The 21,839-nt window shown below is 53.1% G+C and overlaps 1 protein-coding gene across 4 annotated transcripts in view; it reads left to right on the top strand.

Moving 5' to 3' along the window:
- LOC115123366 (ubiquitin carboxyl-terminal hydrolase 32-like) overlaps positions 1–21,839 on the top strand; it is a 190,728-nt gene that overhangs the window by 137,739 nt on the left and 31,150 nt on the right. For all 4 annotated transcript variants that reach the window (XR_010465019.1, XM_065024186.1, XM_065024185.1 and 1 more), the window contains 10 exons: positions 236–390; positions 3,643–3,724; positions 3,880–3,954; positions 4,810–4,948; positions 5,038–5,143; positions 7,209–7,382; positions 8,128–8,302; positions 13,688–13,839; positions 13,911–14,022; positions 18,203–18,396. Coding sequence is in view for 3 of the 4 variants with exons in the window: in XM_065024186.1 (XP_064880258.1) it covers positions 236–390; positions 3,643–3,724; positions 3,880–3,954; positions 4,810–4,948; positions 5,038–5,143; positions 7,209–7,382; positions 8,128–8,302; positions 13,688–13,839; positions 13,911–14,022; positions 18,203–18,396 (1,364 nt within the window). In the remaining variant the exon portion in view is untranslated. The remainder of the gene's footprint in view (positions 1–235; positions 391–3,642; positions 3,725–3,879; positions 3,955–4,809; positions 4,949–5,037; positions 5,144–7,208; positions 7,383–8,127; positions 8,303–13,687; positions 13,840–13,910; positions 14,023–18,202; positions 18,397–21,839) is intronic.

Below are 21,839 nucleotides of genomic sequence, written 5' to 3'. Positions count from 1 at the left end.
GTTGATTTAACACTCAGTCTGTGTGCGTCTGTGTGCGTCTGTGTGCGTCTGTGTGAGTGTTACAAGACTTTGGGAGCTGATAGTCCACTAAAGGCTGGAGTGTTTTCCTCTCTCCCCCCCTCCCCTCTCTCTCTCTCCCCCTCGCCTCTCTCTCGCCACCCTCCCTCGCTCTTTCTCTCCTCATTATCCCCCTCTCTGTCCCCCTCCTCCCCTCTCTCTCTCTCTCCCCCTCCAGGTAACGTGCCCTCCCCCAACGCTCCTCTGAAGCGTGTCCTGGCCTATACAGGCTGTTTCAGCCGCGTGGGCACCATCAAGGACATCCACCTGTACCTGTCTCGGAGGCTACGCATCAAAGATGAGGACATGAGGCTGTGGCTCTATAACAGCGAGGTGTGCAACTATCGCATGTCCACAACTATATTATAAGTGATATTGACATGAGAAAATATAAATTAATATAAACTTGCGGATGTTGACCTCTCCTCATCCAAACCTCCTCCCAGAACTACCTGACCCTGTTCTCCTCCTCCCCCCAGAACTACCTGACCCTGTTCTCCTCATCCAAACCTCCCCCCAGAACTACCTGACCCTGTTCTCCTCCTCCCCCCAGAACTACCTGACCCTGTTCTCCTCATCCAAACCTCCCCCCAGAACTACCTGACCCTGTTCTCCTCATCCAAACCTCCCCCCAGAACTACCTGACCCTGTTCTCCTCATCCAAACCTCCCCCCAGAACTACCTGACCCTGTTCTCCTCATCCAAACCTCCCCCAGAACTACCTGACCCTGTTCTCCTCATCCAAACCTCCCCCAGAACTACCTGACCCTGTTCTCCTCATCCAAACCTCCCCCAGAACTACCTGACCCTGTTCTCCTCATCCAAACCTCCCCCAGAACTACCTGACCCTGTTCTCCTCATCCAAACCTCCCCCAGAACTACCTGACCCTGTTCTCCTTATCCAAACCTCCTTCCAGAACTACCTGACCCTGTTCTCCTCATCCAAACCTCCCCCAGAACTACCTGACCCTGTTCTCCTCCTCCCCCAGAACTACCTGACCCTGTTCTCCTCATCCAAACCTCCCCCAGAACTACCTGACCCTGTTCTCCTCCTTCCCCCAGAACTACCTGACCCTGTTCTCCTCATCCAAACCTCCCCCAGAACTACCTGACCCTGTTCTCCTCCTCCCCCAGAACTACCTGACCCTGTTCTCCTCCTCCCCCACCCAGAACTACCTGACCCTGTTCTCCTCCTCCCCCCCAGAACTACCTGACCCTGTTCTCCTCATCCAAACCTCCCCCAGAACTACCTGACCCTGTTCTCCTCATCCAAACCTCCCCCAGAACTACCTGAACCCTGACCCTGTTCTCCTCATCCAAACCTCCCCCAGAACTACCTGACCCTGTTCTCCTCCTTCCCCCAGAACTACCTGACCCTGTTCTCCTCATCCAAACCTCCCCCCAGAACTACCTGACCCTGTTCTCCTCCTCCCCCAGAACTACCTGACCCTGTTCTCCTCCTCCCCCCACCCAGAACTACCTGACCCTGTTCTCCTCCTCCCCCAGAACTACCTGACCCTGTTCTCCTCATCCAAACCTCCCCCAGAACTACCTGACCCTGTTCTCCTCATCCAAACCTCCCCCAGAACTACCTGACCCTGTTCTCCTCCTACCCCCAGAACTACCTGACCCTGTTCTCCTCCTCCCCCACCCAGAACTACCTGACCCTGTTCTCCTCCTCCCCCAGAACTACCTGACCCTGTTCTCCTCCTCCCCCAGAACTACCCGACCCTGTTCTCCTCCTCCCCCAGAACTATCTGACCCTGTTCTCCTCCTCCCCCAGAACTATCTGACCCTGTTCTCCTCTTCCCCTCAGAACTACCTGACCCTGTTCTCCTCCTCCCCCAGAACTATCTGACCCTGTTCTCCTCCTCCCCACAGAACTATCTGACCCTGTTCTCCTCCTCCCCCAGAACTATCTGACCCTGTTCTCCTCCTCCCCACAGAACTATCTGACCCTGTTCTCCTCCCCCACCCAGAACTATCTGACCCTGTTCTCCTCCTCCCCCAGAACTATCTGACCCTGTTCTCCTCCTCCCCCCACCCAGAACTACCTGACCCTGTTCTCCTCCTCCCCCCACCCAGAACTACCTGACCCTGTTCTCCTCCTCCCCCCACCCAGAACTATCTGACCCTGTTCTCCTCCTCCCCCCACCCAGAACTATCCGACCCTGTTCTCCTCCCCCCCACCCAGAACTATCCGACCCTGTTCTCCTCCTCCACCCAAAACTACCTGACCCTGTTCTCCTCCCCCACCCAGAACTATCTGACCCTGTTCTCCTCCTCCCCCACCCAGAACTATCTGACCCTGTTCTCCTCCTCCCCCTCCTCCTCCCCCCCACCCAGAACTATCTGACCCTGTTCTCCTCCTCCCCCAGAACTATCTGACCCTGTTCTCCTCCTCCCCACAGAACTATCTGACCCTGTTCCCTCCCCCCCCCAGAACTATCTGACCCTGTTCTCCTCCTCCCCCAGAACTATCTGACCCTGTTCTCCTCCTCCCCCACCCAGAACTATCTGACCCTGTTCTCCTCCTCCCCCAGAACTACCTGACCCTGTTCTCCTCCTCCCCCCATCCAGAACTATCTGACCCTGTTCTCCTCCTCCCCCCACCCAGAACTATCTGACCCTGTTCTCCTCCTCCCCACCCAGAACTATCTGACCCTGTTCTCCTCCTCCCCCACCCAGAACTATCTGACCCTGTTCTCCTCCTCCCCCACCCAGAACTATCTGACCCTGTTCTCCTCCTCCCCCCCCAGAACTATCTGACCCTGTTCTCCTCCTCCCCAGAACTATCTGACCCTGTTCTCCTCCTCCCCCACCCAGAACTATCTGACCCTGTTCTCCTCCTCCCCCACCCAGAACTATCTGACCCTGTTCTCCTCCTCCCCCACCCAGAACTATCTGACCCTGTTCTCCTCCTCCCCCCCAGAACTATCTGACCCTGTCTCCTCTCCTCCTCCCCCCCCCAGAACTATCTGACCCTGTTCTCCTCCTCCTCCCCCAGAACTATCTGACCCTGTTCTCCTCCTCCCCCAGAACTATCTGACCCTGTTCCCCCAGAACTCCTCCTCCCCCAGAACTATCTGACCCTGTTCTCCTCCTCCCCCAGAACTATCTGACCCTGTTCTCCTCTATCTCCCTCCCACCCAGAACTATCTGACCCTGTTCTCCTCCCCCCCAGAACTATCTGACCCTGTTCTCCTCCTCCCCCAGAACTATCTGACCCTGTTCTCCTCCTCCCCCAGAACTATCTGACCCTGTTCTCCTCCTCCCCCAGAACTACCTGACCCTGTTCTCCTCCTCCCCCAGAACTATCTGACCCTGTTCTCCTCCTCCCCCCCAGAACTATCTGACCCTGTTCTCCTCCTCCCCCCAGAACTACCTGACCCTGTTCTCCTCCTCCCCCAGAACTATCTGACCCTGTTCTCCTCCTCTTCCCCCAGAACTACCTGACCCTGTTCTCCTCCCCCACCCAGAACTACCTGACCCTGTTCTCCTCCTCCCCCACCCAGAACTATCTGACCCTGTTCTCCTCCTCCCCCCACCCAGAACTATCTGACCCTGTTCTCCTCCTCCCCCCAGAACTATCTGACCCTCCTGGATGATGAGAACCACACTCTGGAGGGCCTGAAGATTCAGGACGAGCAACACTTAGTTATCGAGGGTACGTTGAAAGAACTCTATAATTAATTAATCTGACTGCTGAGTGTGTTGAAATGTAAAAAAAAAAACTTTAAAAAAACTGACTGCAAGCTTCTGATTTAAAAAGAGAAATTGATTTCATTGATGTGTAAACATTTTCATCTTGTGTGTTTTTAGTTCGGAACAAAGACATGAGCTGGCCAGAAGAGATGTCCTTCATCGCCAACAGCAGTAAAATGGACCGGCATAAAGGTACAGTGGAACCGTGTCACAAACCCCCTTGGCAACGGCAGGGTAGCCTAGTGGTTAGAGTGTAGAGGCGGCAGGGTAGCCTAGTGGTTAGAGTGTAGAGGCGGCAGGGTAGCCTAGTGGTTAGAGTGTAGAGGCGGCAGGGTAGCCTAGTGGTTAGAGTGTAGAGGAGGCAGGGTAGCCTAGTGGTTAGAGTGTAGAGGCGGCAGGGTAGCCTAGTGGTTAGAGTGTAGAGGCGGCAGGGTAGCCTAGTGGTTAGAGTGTAGAGGCGGCAGGGTAGCCTAGTGGTTAGAGTGTAGAGGCGGCAGGGTAGCCTAGTGGTTAGAGTGTAGAGGCGGCAGGGTAGCCTAGTGGTTAGGTGTAGTGGTTAGAGTGTAGAGGCGGCAGGGTAGCCTAGTGGTTAGAGTGTAGAGGCGGCAGGGTAGCCTAGTGGTTAGAGTGTAGAGGAGGCAGGGGTAGCCTAGTGGTTAGAGGGTAGAGGTGGCAGGGTAGCCTAGTGCTTAGAGCGTTGGACTAGTAACCGAAAGGTTGCAAGTTCAAACCCCCGAGCTGACAAGGTACAAATCTGTCGTTCTACCCCTGAACAAGGCAGTTAACCCACTGTTCCTAGGCCGTCATTGAAAATAAGAATTTGTTCTTTAACTGACTTGCCTCGTTAAACAAAGGTCAAATAAAAAATAAATACATTTTAAAAAACATCGGTACATACGTTTACAACGCAGTTATCGAGAGCTTTTACTATTTTAGGATGATATATTTATCTCTAACCTCCCTCCGATTCTCCACTAAAACCTGGCAAGCATGTAAATATTGTAGCCTAATACTGTGCATGTCTACCCCCACCCCCCCAACCCCCAGTTGCTACGGAGAAGGGTGCCACGGGCCTCAGTAACCTAGGCAACACGTGCTTTATGAACTCTAGTATCCAGTGTGTTAGCAACACCACGCCCCTCACTGACTACTTCATCTCAGGAAGACACCTCTATGAACTCAACAGGTAGGTGTGTGTGTGTGTGTGTGTGTGTGTGTGTTGTGAAAAGTTGAACAGCTTGTTGGCATTACTGACTTTGTTTTTTGTGTGTCCAGAACCAACCCCATCGGGATGCGAGGTCACATGGCTAAATGTTACGGAGACCTGCTGATGGAGCTGTGGAGTGGAACACAGAGGAACGTTGCTCCTCTCAAACTCAGGGTGGGTTTATAAATCCTGACATGGATCGTCACAACAGTGGATGGGATTTCCTTACTCCCTGTAGTGGAAAACTATGTCCTTAATGTCTCCATTTATGATATGAGTGGATTGACTAATATGGGCCTCCCAGGTGGCGCAGTGGGTAAGGGCGCTGTACTGCAGCGCCAGCTGTGCCACCAGAGACTCTGGGTTCGCGCCCAGGCTCTGTCGTAACTGGCCGCGACCGGGAGGTCCGTGGGGCGACGCACAATTGGCCTAGCGTCGTCCGGGTTAGGGAGGGTTTGGCCGGTAGGGATATCCTTGTCTCATCGCGCACCAGCGACTCCTGTGGCGGGCCGGGCGCATTGCGCGCTAACCAAAGGTCGCCAGCTTCCCGGTGTTTCCTCCGACACATTGGTGCGGCTGGCCTCTGGGTTGGATGCGCGCTGTGTTAAAGAAGGTTGTGTATCGGAGGACTTTCAACCTTCGTCTCTCCCGAGCCCGTACGGGAGTTGTAGCGATGAGACAAGCTACTACAACAATTGGACACCACGAAATTGGGGAGAAAAAGGGTTAAACATTTTTTTAATTATTTTTGCGCTGGCCGTTGGCTAAATAGGTTTGTCAGCCGGCTACTTTTTCCACTTCATTAATGAACTCTGCTTCTTTTCATTTAAAATCTTCCAATTTTCTAGTCAGGAAAGTCCTGTATAGCCTTCTCCCACAAGAAGGAACGATATGCATTTTCTAGTGACCTCTTTGTTGATGGTGTAGGCTGTCAGTCATGACAGGGAAGATGCTGGTTGGTCACTCTGCTGTCTGTCCCGCCTCTCGGTGCCTGTGTTATCTTTGTGCGCTCTGGTTGGCTGCGGTCAAGTTTATTTTCGTGATCTTATAGGCCTAGACAATATCCAAAACATCTAGCAATACGCTGAATTCATACATTATCAGCCATTTGAATTGTAAAGTCATGTCTTCCTACACAATACCACAACTCATTTTTACCAATCTGAGGTAAAGTCGTAAAAAAGTATTTAAATCATTTAGCTGTGTATTTCAGATGGAAAGGAAAGCATTAGAAATAGAGCTCGTTTGGCGTAGTGCCACCTAGAGATCCTGGTTTGAGTCCAGGCTCTGTCCGCAGACGGCCGCGACCCAGGAGACCCATGAGTGGCGGAGCACAATTGGCCCAGCGTCGTCTGGGTTAGAGGAGGGTTTGGCCCAGCGTCGTCCGGGTTAGAGGAGGGTTTGGCCCAGCGTCGTCCGGGTTAGAGGAGGGTTTGGCCCAGCGTCGTCCGGGTTAGAGGAGGGTTTGGCCCAGCGTCGTCCGGGTTAGAGGAGGGTTTGGCCCAGCGTCGTCCGGGTTAGAGGAGGGTTTGGCCCAGCGTCGTCCGGGTTAGAGGAGGGTTTGGCCCAGCGTCGTCCGGGTTAGAGGAGGGTTTGGCCCAGCGTCGTCCGGGTTAGAGGAGGGTTTGGCCCAGCGTCGTCCGGGTTAGAGGAGGGTTTGGCCCAGTCGTCCGGGTTAGAGGAGGGTTGGCCCAGCGTCGTCCGGGTTAGAGGAGGGTTTGGCCCAGCGTCGTCCGGGTTAGAGGAGGGTTTGGCCCAGCGTCGTCCGGGTTAGAGGAGAGTTTGGCCCAGCGTCGTCCGGGTTAGGGGAGGGTTTGGCCCAGCGTCGTCCGGGTTAGGGGAGGGTTTAGCCCAGCGTTGTCCGGGTTAGGGGAGGGTTTGGCCCAGCATCGTCCGGGTTAGAAGAGGGTTTGGCCCGGAAGGGATGTCCTTGTCCAATCACTCACTAGCGACTCCTGTGGCAGGCCGGGCGCAGTGCACGCTGACACGGTCGGCAGGTGAACGGTGTTTCCTCCGACACATTGGTGCGGCTGGCTTCCGGGTTAAGTGGGCATTTTTGTCAAGAAGCAGTCTTTTTTTTTCACCATTCGGATCAGCTCTGAAGAAGATCTAATGTGATTGGTCAAAATAAACATTTGTGGGGAAAAAATTATCAGAATTGGTCAGCTTGTGGTAACGTAGTCATTGTGACATGAATTAATTGACTAATATGTGGTTGTCTCACTACCGCCCCCTGTAGTGGACAATAGCAAAGTACGCCCCTCGGTTCAACGGCTTCCAGCAGCAGGACAGTCAGGAGCTCCTGGCCTTCCTATTGGACGGGCTCCATGAGGACCTGAACAGGGTGCATGAGAAACCCTACGTAGAGCTGAAGGACAGCAACGGACGACCCGACTGGGAGGTCGCCTTAGAGGTCAGAATTCAATCAATAAACCAAAACATACACACACAGCTTCACACAGTCAACCAATACACACACACACGTACAATCAAATCAATCTTTATTTTCTCAGAGAGAATTTTCCACTGTTAATATGGAAAAAAATCAAATCTATCAACTAAAAAAGGAAAAACTAGACTGTTTAGTACCAATCATCATACAGCACTTCATCATCGTCCTTAGGAGCATCTTCTGGCAGCCATCTTGGGTGTCTAGAGACCTGGAGAGAGTCAATGAATGTCAGCCCATCCACTAAGCACTTCTTAAGGAGTGGATGACCTGTGAAGTGTATTGATATACAGTTAATGAACAGTGTGTATGTGTGCGCGTATGTTTATAGGAGTAATTAGCAGCATTAGTGCTGTGTGTGTGTGTGTGTGTGTGTCCACATCTCTCTATGGTTCCGTGTGTGTGTGTTTTACATCTCTCTATGGTTCCGTGTGTGTGTGTTTTACATCTCTCTATGGTTCCGTGTGTGTGTTTTACATCTCTATGGTTCCGTGTGTGTGTTTTACATCTCTCTATGGTTCCGTGTGTGTTCCTCGTCAGGCGTGGGAGAACCACTTGCTGTGTGTGTTTTACATCTCTCTATGGTTCCGTGTGTGTTCCTCGTCAGGCGTGGGAGAACCACTTGCTGTGTGTGTTTTACATCTCTCTATGGTTCCGTGTGTGTGTGTTTTACATCTCTCTATGGTTCCGTGTGTGTGTTCCTCGTCAGGCGTGGGAGAACCACTTGCTGAGGAACCGTTCCATCGTGGTGGATCTGTTCCACGGCCAGCTCAAGTCCCAGGTCAAGTGTAAGACGTGTGGTCACATCAGCGCCCGCTTCGACCCCTTCAACTTCCTGTCTTTACCCCTCCCCATGGACAGCTCCATGCACCTGGAGATCACTGGTGAGGACCTGGGACTCAATACCCTGGTGGGGGGGCCGGGGACTCAATACCCTGGTGGGGGGATCACTGGTGAGGACCTGGGACTCAATACCCTGGTGGGGGGGGCTGGGACTCAATACCCTGGTGGGGGTGGGAATCACTGGTGAGGACCTGGGACTCAATACCCTGGGGGGCTGGGACTCAATACCCTGGTGGGGGGGGATCGCTGGTGAGGACCTGGGACTCAATACCCTGGTGGGGGGATCGCTGGTGAGGACCTGGGACTCAATACCCTGATGGGGTGGGGGGAGATCACTGGTGAGGACCTGGGACTCAATACCCTGGTGGGGGGGGCCGGGGACTCAATACCCTGGTGGGGTGGGGGGATCACTGGTGAGGACCTGGGACTCAATACCCTGGTGGGGGGGGGCAGGGACTCAATACCCTGGTGGGGTGGGGGGAGATCACTGGTGAGGACCTGGGACTCAATACCCTGGTGGGGGGGATCACTGATGAGGACCTGGGACTCAATACCCTGGTGGGGGGGGGGGGGGACTCAATACCCTGGTGGGGTGGGGGGAGATCACTGGTGAGGACCGGGGACTCAATACCCTGGGGGGGGGTGGGGACTCAATACCCTGGTGGGGTGGGATCACTGGTGAGGACCTGGGACTCAATACCCTGGTGGGGGGGTGGCAGGGACTCAATACCCTGGTGGGGTGGGGGGAGATCACTGGTGAGGACCTGGGACTCAATACCCTGGTGGGGGGGGGATCACTGGTGAGGACCTGGGACTCAATACCCTGGTGGGGTGGGGGGATCACTGGTGAGGACCTGGGACTCAATACCCTGATGGGGTGGGGGGAGGGAGATCACTGGTGAGGACCTGGGACTCAATACCCTGGTGGGGGGACTCAATACCCTGGTGGGGTGGGGGGATCACTGGTGAGGACCTGGGACTCAATACCCTGGTGGGGGGGTGGCAGGGACTCAATACCCGGGTGGGGTGGGGACTCAATACCCTGGTGGGGTGGGGGGATCACTGGTGAGGACCTGGGACTCAATACCCTGGTGGGGGTGGCAGGGACTCAATACCCGGGTGGGGTGGGGGAGATCACTGGTGAGGACCGGGGACTCAATACCCTGGTGGGGTGGGGGGAGATCACTGGTGAGGACCGGGGACTCAATACCCTGGTGGTGGTGGTGGGGGAGATCACTGGTGAGGACCGGGGACTCAATACCCTGGTGGGGTGGGGGAAATCACTGGTGAGGACCTGGGACTCAATACCCTGGTGGGGGGTGGCAGGGACTCAATACCCGGGTGGGGTGGGGGGAGATCACTGGTGAGGACCGGGACTCAATACCCTGGTGGGGGGACTCAATACCCTGGTGGGGTGGGGGGAATCACTGGTGAGGACCTGGGACTCAATACCCTGGTGGGGGACTCAATACCCTGGTGGGGTGGGGGGATCACTGGTGAGGACCTGGGACTCAATACCCTGGTGGGGGGTGGCAGGGACTCAATACCCTGGTGGGGTGGGGGGAGATCACTGGTGAGGACCTGGGACTCAATACCCTGGTGGGGGGGGACTCAATACCCTGGTGGGGTGGGGGGAATCACTGGTGAGGACCTGGGACTCAATACCCTGGTGGGGTGGGGGGAGATCACTGGTGAGGACCTGGGACTCAATACCCTGGTGGGGGGGATCACTGGTGAGGACCTGGGACTCAATACCCTGGTGGGGTGGTGGGGGGAGATCACTGGTGAGGACCGGGGACTCAATACCCTGGTGGGGTGGTGGGGAGAGATCACTGGTGAGGACCGGGGACTCAATACCCTGGTGGGGTGGGGGGAGATCACTGGTGAGGACCTGGGACTCAATACCCTGATGGGGTGGGGGGAGATCACTGGTGAGGACCTGGGACTCAATACCCTGATGGGGTGGGGGAGATCACTGGTGAGGACCTGGGACTCAATACCCTGATGGGGTGGGGGAGATCACTGGTGAGGACCTGGGACTCAATACCCTGGTGGGGGGATCACTGGTGAGGACCTGGGACTCAATACCCTGGTGGGGTGGTGGGGGAGATCACTGGTGAGGACCGGGGACTCAATACCCTGGTGGGGTGGTGGGGAGAGATCACTGGTGAGGACCGGGGACTCAATACCCTGGTGGGGTGGGGGAGATCACTGGTGAGGACCTGGGACTCAATACCCTGGTGGTGGGGGGAGATCACTGGTGAGGACCGGGGACTCAATACCCTGGTGGTGGTGGTGGGGGAGATCACTGGTGAGGACCGGGGACTCAATACCCTGGTGGGGTGGGGGAGATCACTGGTGAGGACCTGGGACTCAATACCCTGGTGGTGGGGGGGAGATCACTGGTGAGGACCTGGGACTCAATACCCTGGTGGGGTGGTGGGGGAGATCACTGGTGAGGACCTGGGACTCAATACCCTGGTGGGGGGGAATCACTGGTGAGGACCTGGGACTCAATACCCTGGTGGTGGTGGTGGGGGAGATCACTGGTGAGGACCTGGGACTCAATACCCTGTTGGGGGAGATCACTGGTGAGGACCTGGGACTCAATACCCTGGTGGGGTGGTGGGGGGGGAGATCACTGGTGAGGACCGGGACTCAATACCCTGGTGGGGTGGTGGGGGAGATCACTGGTGAGGACCGGGGACTCAATACCCTGGTGGGGGGATCACTGGTGAGGACCTGGGACTCAATACCCTGGTGGGGGGAGATCACTGGTGAGGACCTGGGACTCAATACCCTGGTGGGGGGAGATCACTGGTGAGGACCTGGGACTCAATACCCTGGTGGGGTGGTGGGGGGATCACTGGTGAGGACCGGGGACTCAATACCCTGGTGGGGTGGGGGGAGATCACTGGTGAGGACCGGGACTCAATACCCTGGTGGGGTGGGGTGGGGGGAGATCACTGGTGAGGCCCGGGGACTCAATACCCTGGTGGGGTGCGGGGGGAGATCACTGGTGAGGACCTGGGACTCAATACCCTGGTGGGGTGGTGGGGAGATCACTGGTGAGGACCTGGGACTCAATACCCTGGTGGGGGGGATCACTGGTGAGGACCTGGGACTCAATACCCTGGTGGGGTGGTGGGGGGAGATCACTGGTGAGGACCGGGACTCAATACCCTGGTGGGGTGGTGGGGGAGATCACTGGTGAGGACCGGGACTCAATACCCTGGTGGGGGGGGGGGGATCACTGGTGAGGACCTGGGACTCAATACCCTGGTGGGGGGGAGATCACTGGTGAGGACCTGGGACTCAATACCCTGGTGGGGGGAGATCACTGGTGAGGACCTGGGACTCAATACCCTGGTGGGGTGGTGGGGGGATCACTGGTGAGGACCGGGGACTCAATACCCTGGTGGGGTGGGGGGAGATCACTGGTGAGGACCGGGGACTCAATACCCTGGTGGGGTGGGGTGGGGGGAGATGACTGGTGAGGCCCGGGGACTCAATACCCTGGTGGGGTGGGGGATCACTGGTGAGGACCTGGGACTCAATACCCTGGTGGGGGGAGATCACTGGTGAGGACCGGGGACTCAATACCCTGGTGGGGGGAGATCACTGGTGAGGACCTGGGACTCAATACCCTGGTGGGGGGATCACTGGTGAGGACCTGGGACTCAATACCCTGGTGGGGTGGTGGGGAGATCACTGGTGAGGACCGGGGACTCAATACCCTGGTGGGGGGGGTCACTGGTGAGGACCGGGGACTCAATACCCTGGTGGGGTGGGGGGAGATCACTGGTGAGGACCGGGGACTCAATACCCTGGTGGGGTGGGGTGGGTGGGGGAGATCACTGGTGAGGCCCGGGGACTCAATACCCTGGTGGGGTGGATCACTGGTGAGGACCTGGGACTCAATACCCTGGTGGGGGGAGCTCCCTGGAAAGGGGTGGGAGGGTTTGTCCCTGGAAAGGGGTGGGAGGGTTTGTCCCTGGAAAGGGGTGGGAGGGTTTGTCCCTGGAAAGGGATGGGAGGGTTTGTCCCTGGAAAGGGGTGCGAGGGTTTGTCCCTGGAAAGGGGTGGGAGGGTAGGTCCCTGGAAAGGAGTGGGAGGGTTTGATCTCTGTGGACATTTCCGGGTGGTGAGTTGGTTTTCGTCTTAATTGACCTCAACAGTTTGCCAGAGGAGAGGTTTTTTTAAATTATTTTTCCTGCACACTTCCTTACCCTGGTGGTTAGAGGAGGCAGGTAGCCTAGTGGTTAGAGGAGGCAGGTAGCCTAGTGGTTAGAGGAGGCAGGTAGCCTAGTGGTTAGAGGAGGCAGGTAGCCTAGTGGTTAGAGGAGGCAGGTAGCCTAGTGGTTAGAGGAGGCAGGTAGCCTAGTGGTTAGAGGAGGCAGGTAGCCTAGTGGTTAGAGGAGGCAGGTAGCCTAGTGGTTAGAGGAGGCAGGTAGCCTAGTGGTTAGAGGAGGCAGGTAGCCTAGTGGTTAGAGGAGGCAGGTAGCCTAGTGGTTAGAGGAGGCAGGTAGCCTAGTGGTTAGAGGAGGCAGGTAGCCTAGTGGTTAGAGTGTTGGACTAGTAACCGAAAGATTGCAAGATCGAATCCCCGAGCTGACAAGGTAAAAATCTGTCGTTCTGCCCCCTGAACAAAGCAGTTAACCCACTGTTCCTAGGCCGTCATTGCAAATAACAATTTGTTCTTAACTGACTTGCCTGGTTAAATAAATAAAAAATAAACCTGAGAATCGTGAAGGTCCTTAAAAGAAGCCAAGCGGCAGCCAATGGCCCGTTTCCCCAGATCTCAATTAATAGCAAATCACATCATTCTAGACAATAATAGAATACTAATATGATTATAATAATAATAATGACGATCACTGGGAAATATGCATATTTCTATTCACTTCCTGAAGTGACTGCATTGTCTGTCTCTCTCTGTGTCTCTCTCTCTGTGTGTCTCTCTCTCTCTCTGTGTCTGTATGTGTGTCTCTCTCTGTGTGTCTCTCTCTCTCTCTGTGTCTGTATGTGTCTCTCTCTCTGTGTGTCTCTCTCTCTCTCTGTGTCTGTATGTGTGTCTCTCTCTGTGTCTCTCTCTCTCTCTCTGTGTCTCTGTGTCTCTCTCTGTGTGTCTCTCTCTCTCTCTGTGTCTCTGTGTCTCTCTCTCTGTGTCTCTCTCTCTGTGTGTCTCTCTCTCTCTCTGTGTCTGTATGTGTGTCTCTCTCTGTGTGTCTTTCTCTCTGTGTGTGTCTCTCTCTCTGTCTCTCTCTGTGTCTCTGTGTCTCTCTCTCTGTGTCTCTCTCTCTGTGTGTCTCTCTCTCTCTCTGTGTCTGTATGTGTGTCTCTCTCTGTGTCTGTCTGTGTGTCTCTCTCTGTGTGTCTTTCTCTCTGTGTGTCTCTCTCTCTGTCTCTCTCTCTGTCTGTCTCAGTCATTATGCTGGATGGTTCTACCCCTGTACGGTTCGGCCTGAGGCTCAACATGGATGATAAGTACACCGGTCTGAAGAAACAGCTGAGTGAATTGTGTAGTCTGAAACCAGAACAGATACTACTGGCTGAGGTCCACACCTCCAACATCAAGGTACACACACACACACACAATAGTCCAATACAGAGAGAAGCAATAGTACTAATTGTTTTTGTGTGCTGTAGAACTTCCCTCAGGATAATCAGAAGGTGCGTCTGTCGGTGAACGGCTTCCTGTGTGCGTTTGAGATCCCTGTGCCATGGTCCCCCACTTCCCTCACCTCTCCAACACAGACAGGTGAGAACCTCCTACACTAGAGGTAGAATGTAACGCACTGCTTCTAGAGGCTGGTAGAATGTAACACGCTGCTTCTAGAGGCTGGTAGAATGTAACACATGCTGCTTCTAGAGGCTGGTAGAATGGCTTCTAGGGGCTGGTAGAATGTAACTCGCTGCTTCTAGAGGCTGGTAGAATGTAACGCGCTGCTTCTAGAGGCTGGTAGAATGTAACTCGCTGCTTCTAGAGGCTGGTAGAATGTAACACACGCTGCTTCTAGAGGCTGGTAGAATGTAACACACGCTGCTTCTAGAGGCTGGTAGAATGTAACGCGCTGCTTCTAGAGGCTGGTAGAATGTAACACACGCTGCTTCTAGAGGCTGGTAGAATGTAACACACGCTGCTTCTAGAGGCTGGTAGAATGTAACGCGCTGCTTCTAGAGGCTGGTAGAATGTAACACACGCTGCTTCTAGAGGCTGGTAGAATGTAACACATGCTGCTTCTAGAGGCTGGTAGAATGTAACACGCTGCTTCTAGAGGCTGGTAGAATGTAACGCACGCTGCTTCTAGTGGCTGGTGGAATGTAACGCGCTGCTTCTAGAGGCTGGTAGAATGTAACGCGCTGCTTCTAGAGGCTGGTAGAATGTAACGCACGCTGCTTCTAGAGGCTGGTAGAATGTAACACACTGCTTCTAGAGGCTGGTAGAATGTAACGCACTGCTTCTAGAGGCTGGTAGAATGTAACGCACGCTGCTTCTAGAGGCTGGTAGAATGTAACGCACGCTGCTTCTAGAGGCTGGTAGAATGTAACGCGCTGCTTCTAGAGGCTGGTAGAATGTAACTCGCTGCTTCTAGAGGCTGGTAGAATGTAACGCACACTGCTTCTAGAGGCTGGTAGAATGTAACGCGCTGCTTCTAGAGGCTGGTAGAATGTAACGCGCTGCTTCTAGAGGCTGGTAGAATGTTACGCACGCTGCTTCTAGAGGCTGGTAGAATGTAACGCGCTGCTTCTAAAGGCTGGTAGAATGTAACGCACACTGCTTCTAGAGGCTGGTAGAATGTAACGCACACTGCTTCTAGAGGCTGGTAGAATGTAACGCACGCTGCTTCTAGAGGCTGGTAGAATGTAACTCGCTGCTTCTAGAGGCTGGTAGAATGTAACGCACGCTGCTTCTAGGGGCTGGTAGAATGTAACGCGCTGCTTCTAGAGGCTGGTAGAATGTAACACACTGCTTCTAGAGGCTGGTAGAATGTAACGCACGCTGCTTCTAGGGGCTGGTAGAATGTAACGCGCTGCTTCTAGAGGCTGGTAGAATGTAACACGCTGCTTCTAGAGGCTGGTAGAATGTAACGCGCTGCTTCTAGAGGCTGGTAGAATGTAACGCGCTGCTTCTAGAGGCTGGTAGAATGTAACGCACGCTGCTTCTAGAGGCTGGTAGAATGTAACGCACGCTGCTTCTAGAGGCTGGTAGAATGTAACGCGCTGCTTCTAGAGGCTGGTAGAATGTAACGCGCTGCTTCTAGAGGCTGGTAGAATGTAACGCACGCTGCTTCTAGAGGCTGGTAGAATGTAACGCGCTGCTTCTAAAGGCTGGTAGAATGTAACGCGCTGCTTCTAGAGGCTGGTAGAATGTAACGCGCTGCTTCTAGAGGCTGGTAGAATGTAACGCACGCTGCTTCTAGAGGCTGGTAGAATGTAACGCGCTGCTTCTAGAGGCTGATAGAATGTAACGCGCGCTGCTTCTAGAGGCTGGTAGAATGTAACGCACGCTGCTTCTAGAGGCTGGTAGAATGTAACACGCTGCTTCTAGAGGCTGGTAGAATGTAACGCACGCTGCTTCTAGAGGCTGGTAGAATGTAACACACTGCTTCTAGAGGCTGGTAGAATGTAACGCACGCTGCTTCTAGAGGCTGGTAGAATGTAACGCACGCTGCTTCTAGGGGCTGGTAGAATGTAACACTGCTTCTAGAGGCTGGTAGAATGTGACGCACGCTGCTTCTAGGGGCTGGTAGAATGTAACGCGCTGCTTCTAGAGGCTGGTAGAATGTAACGCGCTGCTTCTAGAGGCTGGTAGAATGTAACGCGCTGCTTCTAGGGGCTGGTAGAATGTAACGCACGCTGCTTCTAGAGGCTGGTAGAATGTAACGCGCTGCTTCTAGAGGCTGGTAGAATGTAACGCACGCTGCTTCTAGGGGCTGGTAGAATGTAACACTGCTTCTAGGGGCTGGTAGAATGTAACGCGCTGCTTCTAGAGGCTGGTAGAATGTAACGCGCTGCTTCTAGAGGCTGGTAGAATGTAACGCGCTGCTTCTAGAGGCTGGTAGAATGTAACGCGCTGCTTCTAGGGGCTGGTAGAATGTAACGCACGCTGCTTCTAGAGGCTGGTAGAATGTAACGCGCTGCTTCTAGGGGCTGGTAGAATGTAACGCACGCTGCTTCTAGAGGCTGGTAGAATGTAACGCGCTGCTTCTAGAGGCTGGTAGAATGTAACGCACGCTGCTTCTAGGGGCTGGTAGAATGTAACGCACGCTGCTTCTAGAGGCTGGTAGAATGTAACGCGCTGCTTCTAGGGGCTGGTAGAATTTAACGCGCTGCTTCTAGAGGCTGGTAGAATGTAACGCACGCTGCTTCTAGGGGCTGGTAGAATGTAACGCGCTGCTTCTAGAGGCTGGTAGAATGTAACGCGCTGCTTCTAGGGGCTGGTAGAATGTAACGCGCTGCTTCTAGAGGCTGGTAGAATGTAACGCACGCTGCTTCTAGAGGCTGGTAGAATGTAACGCGCTGCTTCTAGAGGCTGGTAGAATGTAACGCGCTGCTTCTAGAGGCTGGTAGAATGTAACGCACGCTGCTTCTAGGGGCTGGTAGAATGTTACGCACGCTGCTTCTAGAGGCTGGTAGAATGTAACGCGCTGCTTCTAGAGGCTGGTAGAATGTAACGCACGCTGCTTCTAGAGGCTGGTAGAATGTAACGCACGCTGCTTCTAGAGGCTGGTAGAATGTAACACGCTGCTTCTAGGGGCTGGTAGAATGTAACGCGCTGCTTCTAGGGGCTGGTAGAATGTAACGCACACTGCTTCTAGAGGCTGGTAGAATGTAACTCGCTGCTTCTAGAGGCTGGTAGAATGTAACGCACGCTGCTTCTAGGGGCTGGTAGAATGTAACGCACGCTGCTTCTAGAGGCTGGTAGAATGTAACGCACGCTGCTTCTAGAGGCTGGTAGAATGTAACACGCTGCTTCTAGAGGCTGGTAGAATGTAACGCACGCTGCTTCTAGAGGCTGGTAGAATGTAACGCACGCTGCTTCTAGAGGCTGGTAGAATGTAACGCACGCTGCTTCTAGAGGCTGGTAGAATGTAACGCGCGCTGCTTCTAGAGGCTGGTAGAATGTAACGCACGCTGCTTCTAGGGGCTGGTAGAATGTTACGCACGCTGCTTCTAGAGGCTGGTAGAATGTAACGCGCTGCTTCTAGAGGCTGGTAGAATGTAACGCGCTGCTTCTAGAGGCTGGTAGAATGTGACGCGCTGCTTCTAGAGGCTGGTAGAATGTAACGCGCTGCTTCTAGAGGCTGGTAGAATGTAACGCGCTGCTTCTAGAGGCTGGTAGAATGTAACGCGCTGCTTCTAGAGGCTGGTAGAATGTAACGCACGCTGCTTCTAGGGGCTGGTAGAATGTAATGCGCTGCTTCTAGAGGCTGGTAGAATGTAACGCGCTGCTTCTAGGGGCTGGTAGAATGTAACGCACGCTGCTTCTAGAGGCTGGTAGAATGTAACGCACTGCTTCTAGAGGCTGGTAGAATGTAACGCACTGCTTCTAAAGGCTGGTAGAATGTAACGCACGCTGCTTCTAGAGGCTGGTAGAATGTAACGCGCTGCTTCTAGAGGCTGGTAGAATGTAACGCGCTGCTTCTAGAGGTGGGTAGAATGTAACGCGCGCTGCTTCTAGAGGCTGGTAGAATGTAACGCGCTGCTTCTAGAGGCTGGTAGAATGTAACGCGCTGCTTCTAGAGGCTGGTAGAATGTAACGCACGCTGCTTCTAGAGGCTGGTAGAATGTAACGCGCGCTGCTTCTAGAGGTGGGTACTGTACTGTACCTCTCCTTATGACCTTAACCCTACCATACTCCTCACAGTCACATGATAAACCAACTGACTGTTTCCGGGAAGGGCTCTCTGACATGTCTGTCTGTAACACCTCTGCAGACATCACCCCTGTGCCCGTGGTTAACGGGGTGGCAGCGCATCCTGGTGGTAAGCCTGGTCTGATCTCCAACGGCATGCCCAGCACCATGGTGCACTGCAGAGAGACCACAGAGAGAAGCCTGGCCAACGGACACGTGTCCCCCGCCCAGGACAGCCCCTTCATCGGGTACATCATCGCCATGCACAGGAAGATGGTGGGTCCCACAGAATAAAATATTTTACACAATAAATTAATTAGAATAGAATGTTTTATATATATATATATATATATATATATATTATTTGTTTGTTTACTCACTCACTCTCACTGGCCAGTTTATTAGGTACACCCATCTATTACTGTGTTGGACCCCCTTTTGCCTCCAGAACAGTCTGAATTATTTGGGGCATTCTACAAGGTTTCAGAAACGTTTCACAGGGATGTTGGTCCATGCTGACGCGATGGCATCACGCAGTTGCTGCAGATTAGATGGTGGTACATTCATGCTGCCAACAGCCCGTTCCATGTCATCCCATTATGCTCTATTGGGTTGAGGTCTGGGGCCTGACCGGGCCCCTCGTGTAAACTGAACTCGCTGTCATGTTCCAGGTGATGTTTTTCACCTCCTCAATTTGTCCAGTGTTGGTGGTGGCGTGTCCACTGGAGCCGATTCTTTTTGTTTATAGCTGATGGGACTGGAACCCAGTGTGGTCGTCTGCTGCAATAGCCCATCCATGACAAAGACCGACGAGTTGTGTTCCAAGATGCCGTTCTGCACACCACTGTTGTGCTGCGCCGTTATTAGTCTGTTTGTGGCCCTCCTGTTAGCTCAAAACATTCCTGTCATTCTCCTCCGACTTCTCTCATCAACGAGCTGTTTTCACCCACAGGACTGGCGCTGACTGGTCCGACTTCTCTCATCAACGAGCTGTTTTCACCCACAGGACTGGCGCTGACTGGTCCGACTTCTCTCATCAACGAGCTGTTTTCACCCACAGGACTGGCGCTGACTGGTCCGACTTCTCTCATCAACGAGCTGTTTTCACCCACAGGACTGCCGCTGACTGGTCCGACTTCTCTCATCAACGAGCTGTTTTCACCCACAGGACTGGCGCTGACTGGTCCGACTTCTCTCATCAACGAGCTGTTTTCACCCACAGGACTGGCGCTGACTGGATGTTTGTCTGCAGCACTGTTCTCTGTAAACCCTAGACACAGTCGTGTGTGAAAAGCCCAGGAAGGTGTCTGTTTCTGAGGTACTGGATCCAGGAAGGTGTCTGTTTCTGAGGTACTGGATCCAGGAAGGTGTCTGTTTCTGAGGTACTGGATCCAGGAAGGTGTCTGTTTCTGAGGTACTGGATCCAGGAAGGTGTCTGTTTCTGAGGTACTGGATCCAGGAAGGTGTCTGTTTCTGAGGTACTGGATCCAGGAAGGTGTCTGTTTCTGAGGTACTGGATCCAGGAAGGTGTCTGTTTCTGAGGTACTGGATCCAGGAAGGTGTCTGTTTCTGAGGTACTGGATCCAGGAAGGTGTCTGTTTCTGAGGTACTGGATCCAGGAAGGTGTCTGTTTCTGAGGTACTGGATCCAGGAAGGTGTCTGTTTCTGAGGTACTGGATCCAGGAAGGTGTCTGTTTCTGAGGTACTGGATCCAGGAAGGTGTCTGTTTCTGAGGTACTGGATCCAGGAAGGTGTCTGTTTCTGAGGTACTGGATCAGGAAGGTGTCTGTTTCTGAGGTACTGGATCCAGGAAGGTGTCTGTTTCTGAGGTACTGGACCCAGGAAGGTGTCTGTTTCTGAGGTACTGGATCCAGGAAGGTGTCTGTTTCTGAGGTACTGGATCCAGGAAGGTGTCTGTTTCTGAGGTACTGGATCCAGGAAGGTGTCTGTTTCTGAGGTACTGGATCCAGGAAGGTGTCTGTTTCTGAGGTACTGGATCCAGGAAGGTGTCTGTTTCTGAGGTACTGGATCCAGGAAGGTGTCTGTTTCTGAGGTACTGGATCCAGGAAGGTGTCTGTTTCTGAGGTACTGGATCCAGGAAGGTGTCTGTTTCTGAGGTACTGGATCCAGGAAGGTGTCTGTTTCTGAGGTACTGGATCCAGGAAGGTGTCTGTTTCTGAGGTACTGGATCCAGGAAGGTGTCTGTTTCTGAGGTACTGGATCCAGGAAGGTGTCTGTTTCTGAGGTACTGGATCCAGGAAGGTGTCTGTTTCTGAGGTACTGGATCCAGGAAGGTGTCTGTTTCTGAGGTACTGGATCCAGGAAGGTGTCTGTTTCTGAGGTACTGGATCCAGGAAGGTGTCTGTTTCTGAGGTACTGGATCCGGTGCGCCTGGCACCGACAATCATACCACGCTCAGTCGCTTGGGTGACTCGTTTTGCCCATTCTAATGTTCAATCTAACAGTGACTGAATGTCTCGATGCCTGTCTGCTTTATATAACAAGCCAGAGCTACGTGACTCTTCCAGTTTCATCCAGCATCTTCACAAGGTCCTTTGCTGTTGTTCTGGGATTGATTTGCACTTTTCGCACCAACGTACGTTCACATCTAGGAGACAGAACGGGTCTCCTTCCTGAGCGGTATGACGGCTGCGTGGTCCCATGGTGTTTATACTTGCGTACTATTGTTTGTACAGATGACCGTGGTACCTTCAGGTGTTTGGGAATTGCTCCCAAGGATGAACCAGACTTGTGGAGGTCTATAATTTTTTTTATTTTTATATGAGGTCTTGGCTGATTTCTTTAGATTTTCCCATGATGTCAAGCAAAGAGGCACTGAGTTTGAAGGTAGGCCTTGAAATACATCCACAGGTACACCTCCAATTGACTCAAATGATGTCAATTAGCCTATCAGAAGCTTCTAAAGCCATGACATCATTTTCTGGAATCCAAGCTGTTTAAAGGCACAGTCAACTTAGTGTATGTAAACTTCTGACCCCCTGGAATTGTGATACAGTGAAATAATCTGTCTGTAAACAATTGTTGAAAAAATGTCATGCATAAAGTAGATGTCCTAACCGACTTGCCAAAACTATAGTTAGTTAACACGAATGTGTGGAGTGGTTGAAAACAAGTTTTAATGTGTATGTGAACTTCCGACTTCAAGTGTGTGTGTGTGTGTATAGAACCAGTCAAAAGTTTGGACACCCCTACTCGTTCAAGGGTTTTTCTTTATTTTTACTATTTTCTACATTGTAGAATAATAGTGAAGACATCAACACTATGAAATAACACATCTGGAGTCATGTAGTAACCACAAAAGTGTTAACCAAATCAAAATATAATTTAGTTTCTTCGAAGCAGCCACCCTTTGCCTTGATGACAGCTTTACACACTCTTGGCATTCTCTCAACCAGCTTTATGAAGTAGTCACCTGGAATGCATTTCAATTAACAAGTGTGCCTTGTTAAAAGTTAATTTGTGGAATTTCTTTCTTCCTTAATGGGTTTGAGCCAATACGTTGTGTTGTGACCAGGTAGGGGTGGTATACAGAAGATAGCCCTATTTGGTAGAAGACCAAGTCCATATTATGGCAAGAACAGCTCAAATTATAAGAAACGACAGTCCATTACTTTGACTGACCTCATGAGGACCGACACAGGAAAGGAAGACCCAGAGTTACCTCTGCTGCAAAGGATAAGTTCATTAGTTATCAGCCA

This window comes from Oncorhynchus nerka, linkage group LG11, assembly GCF_034236695.1.
Source record: "Oncorhynchus nerka isolate Pitt River linkage group LG11, Oner_Uvic_2.0, whole genome shotgun sequence".
NCBI classification, from domain to species: domain Eukaryota; kingdom Metazoa; phylum Chordata; class Actinopteri; order Salmoniformes; family Salmonidae; genus Oncorhynchus; species Oncorhynchus nerka.
This window is presented reverse-complemented; position numbering and strand designations above follow the sequence as displayed.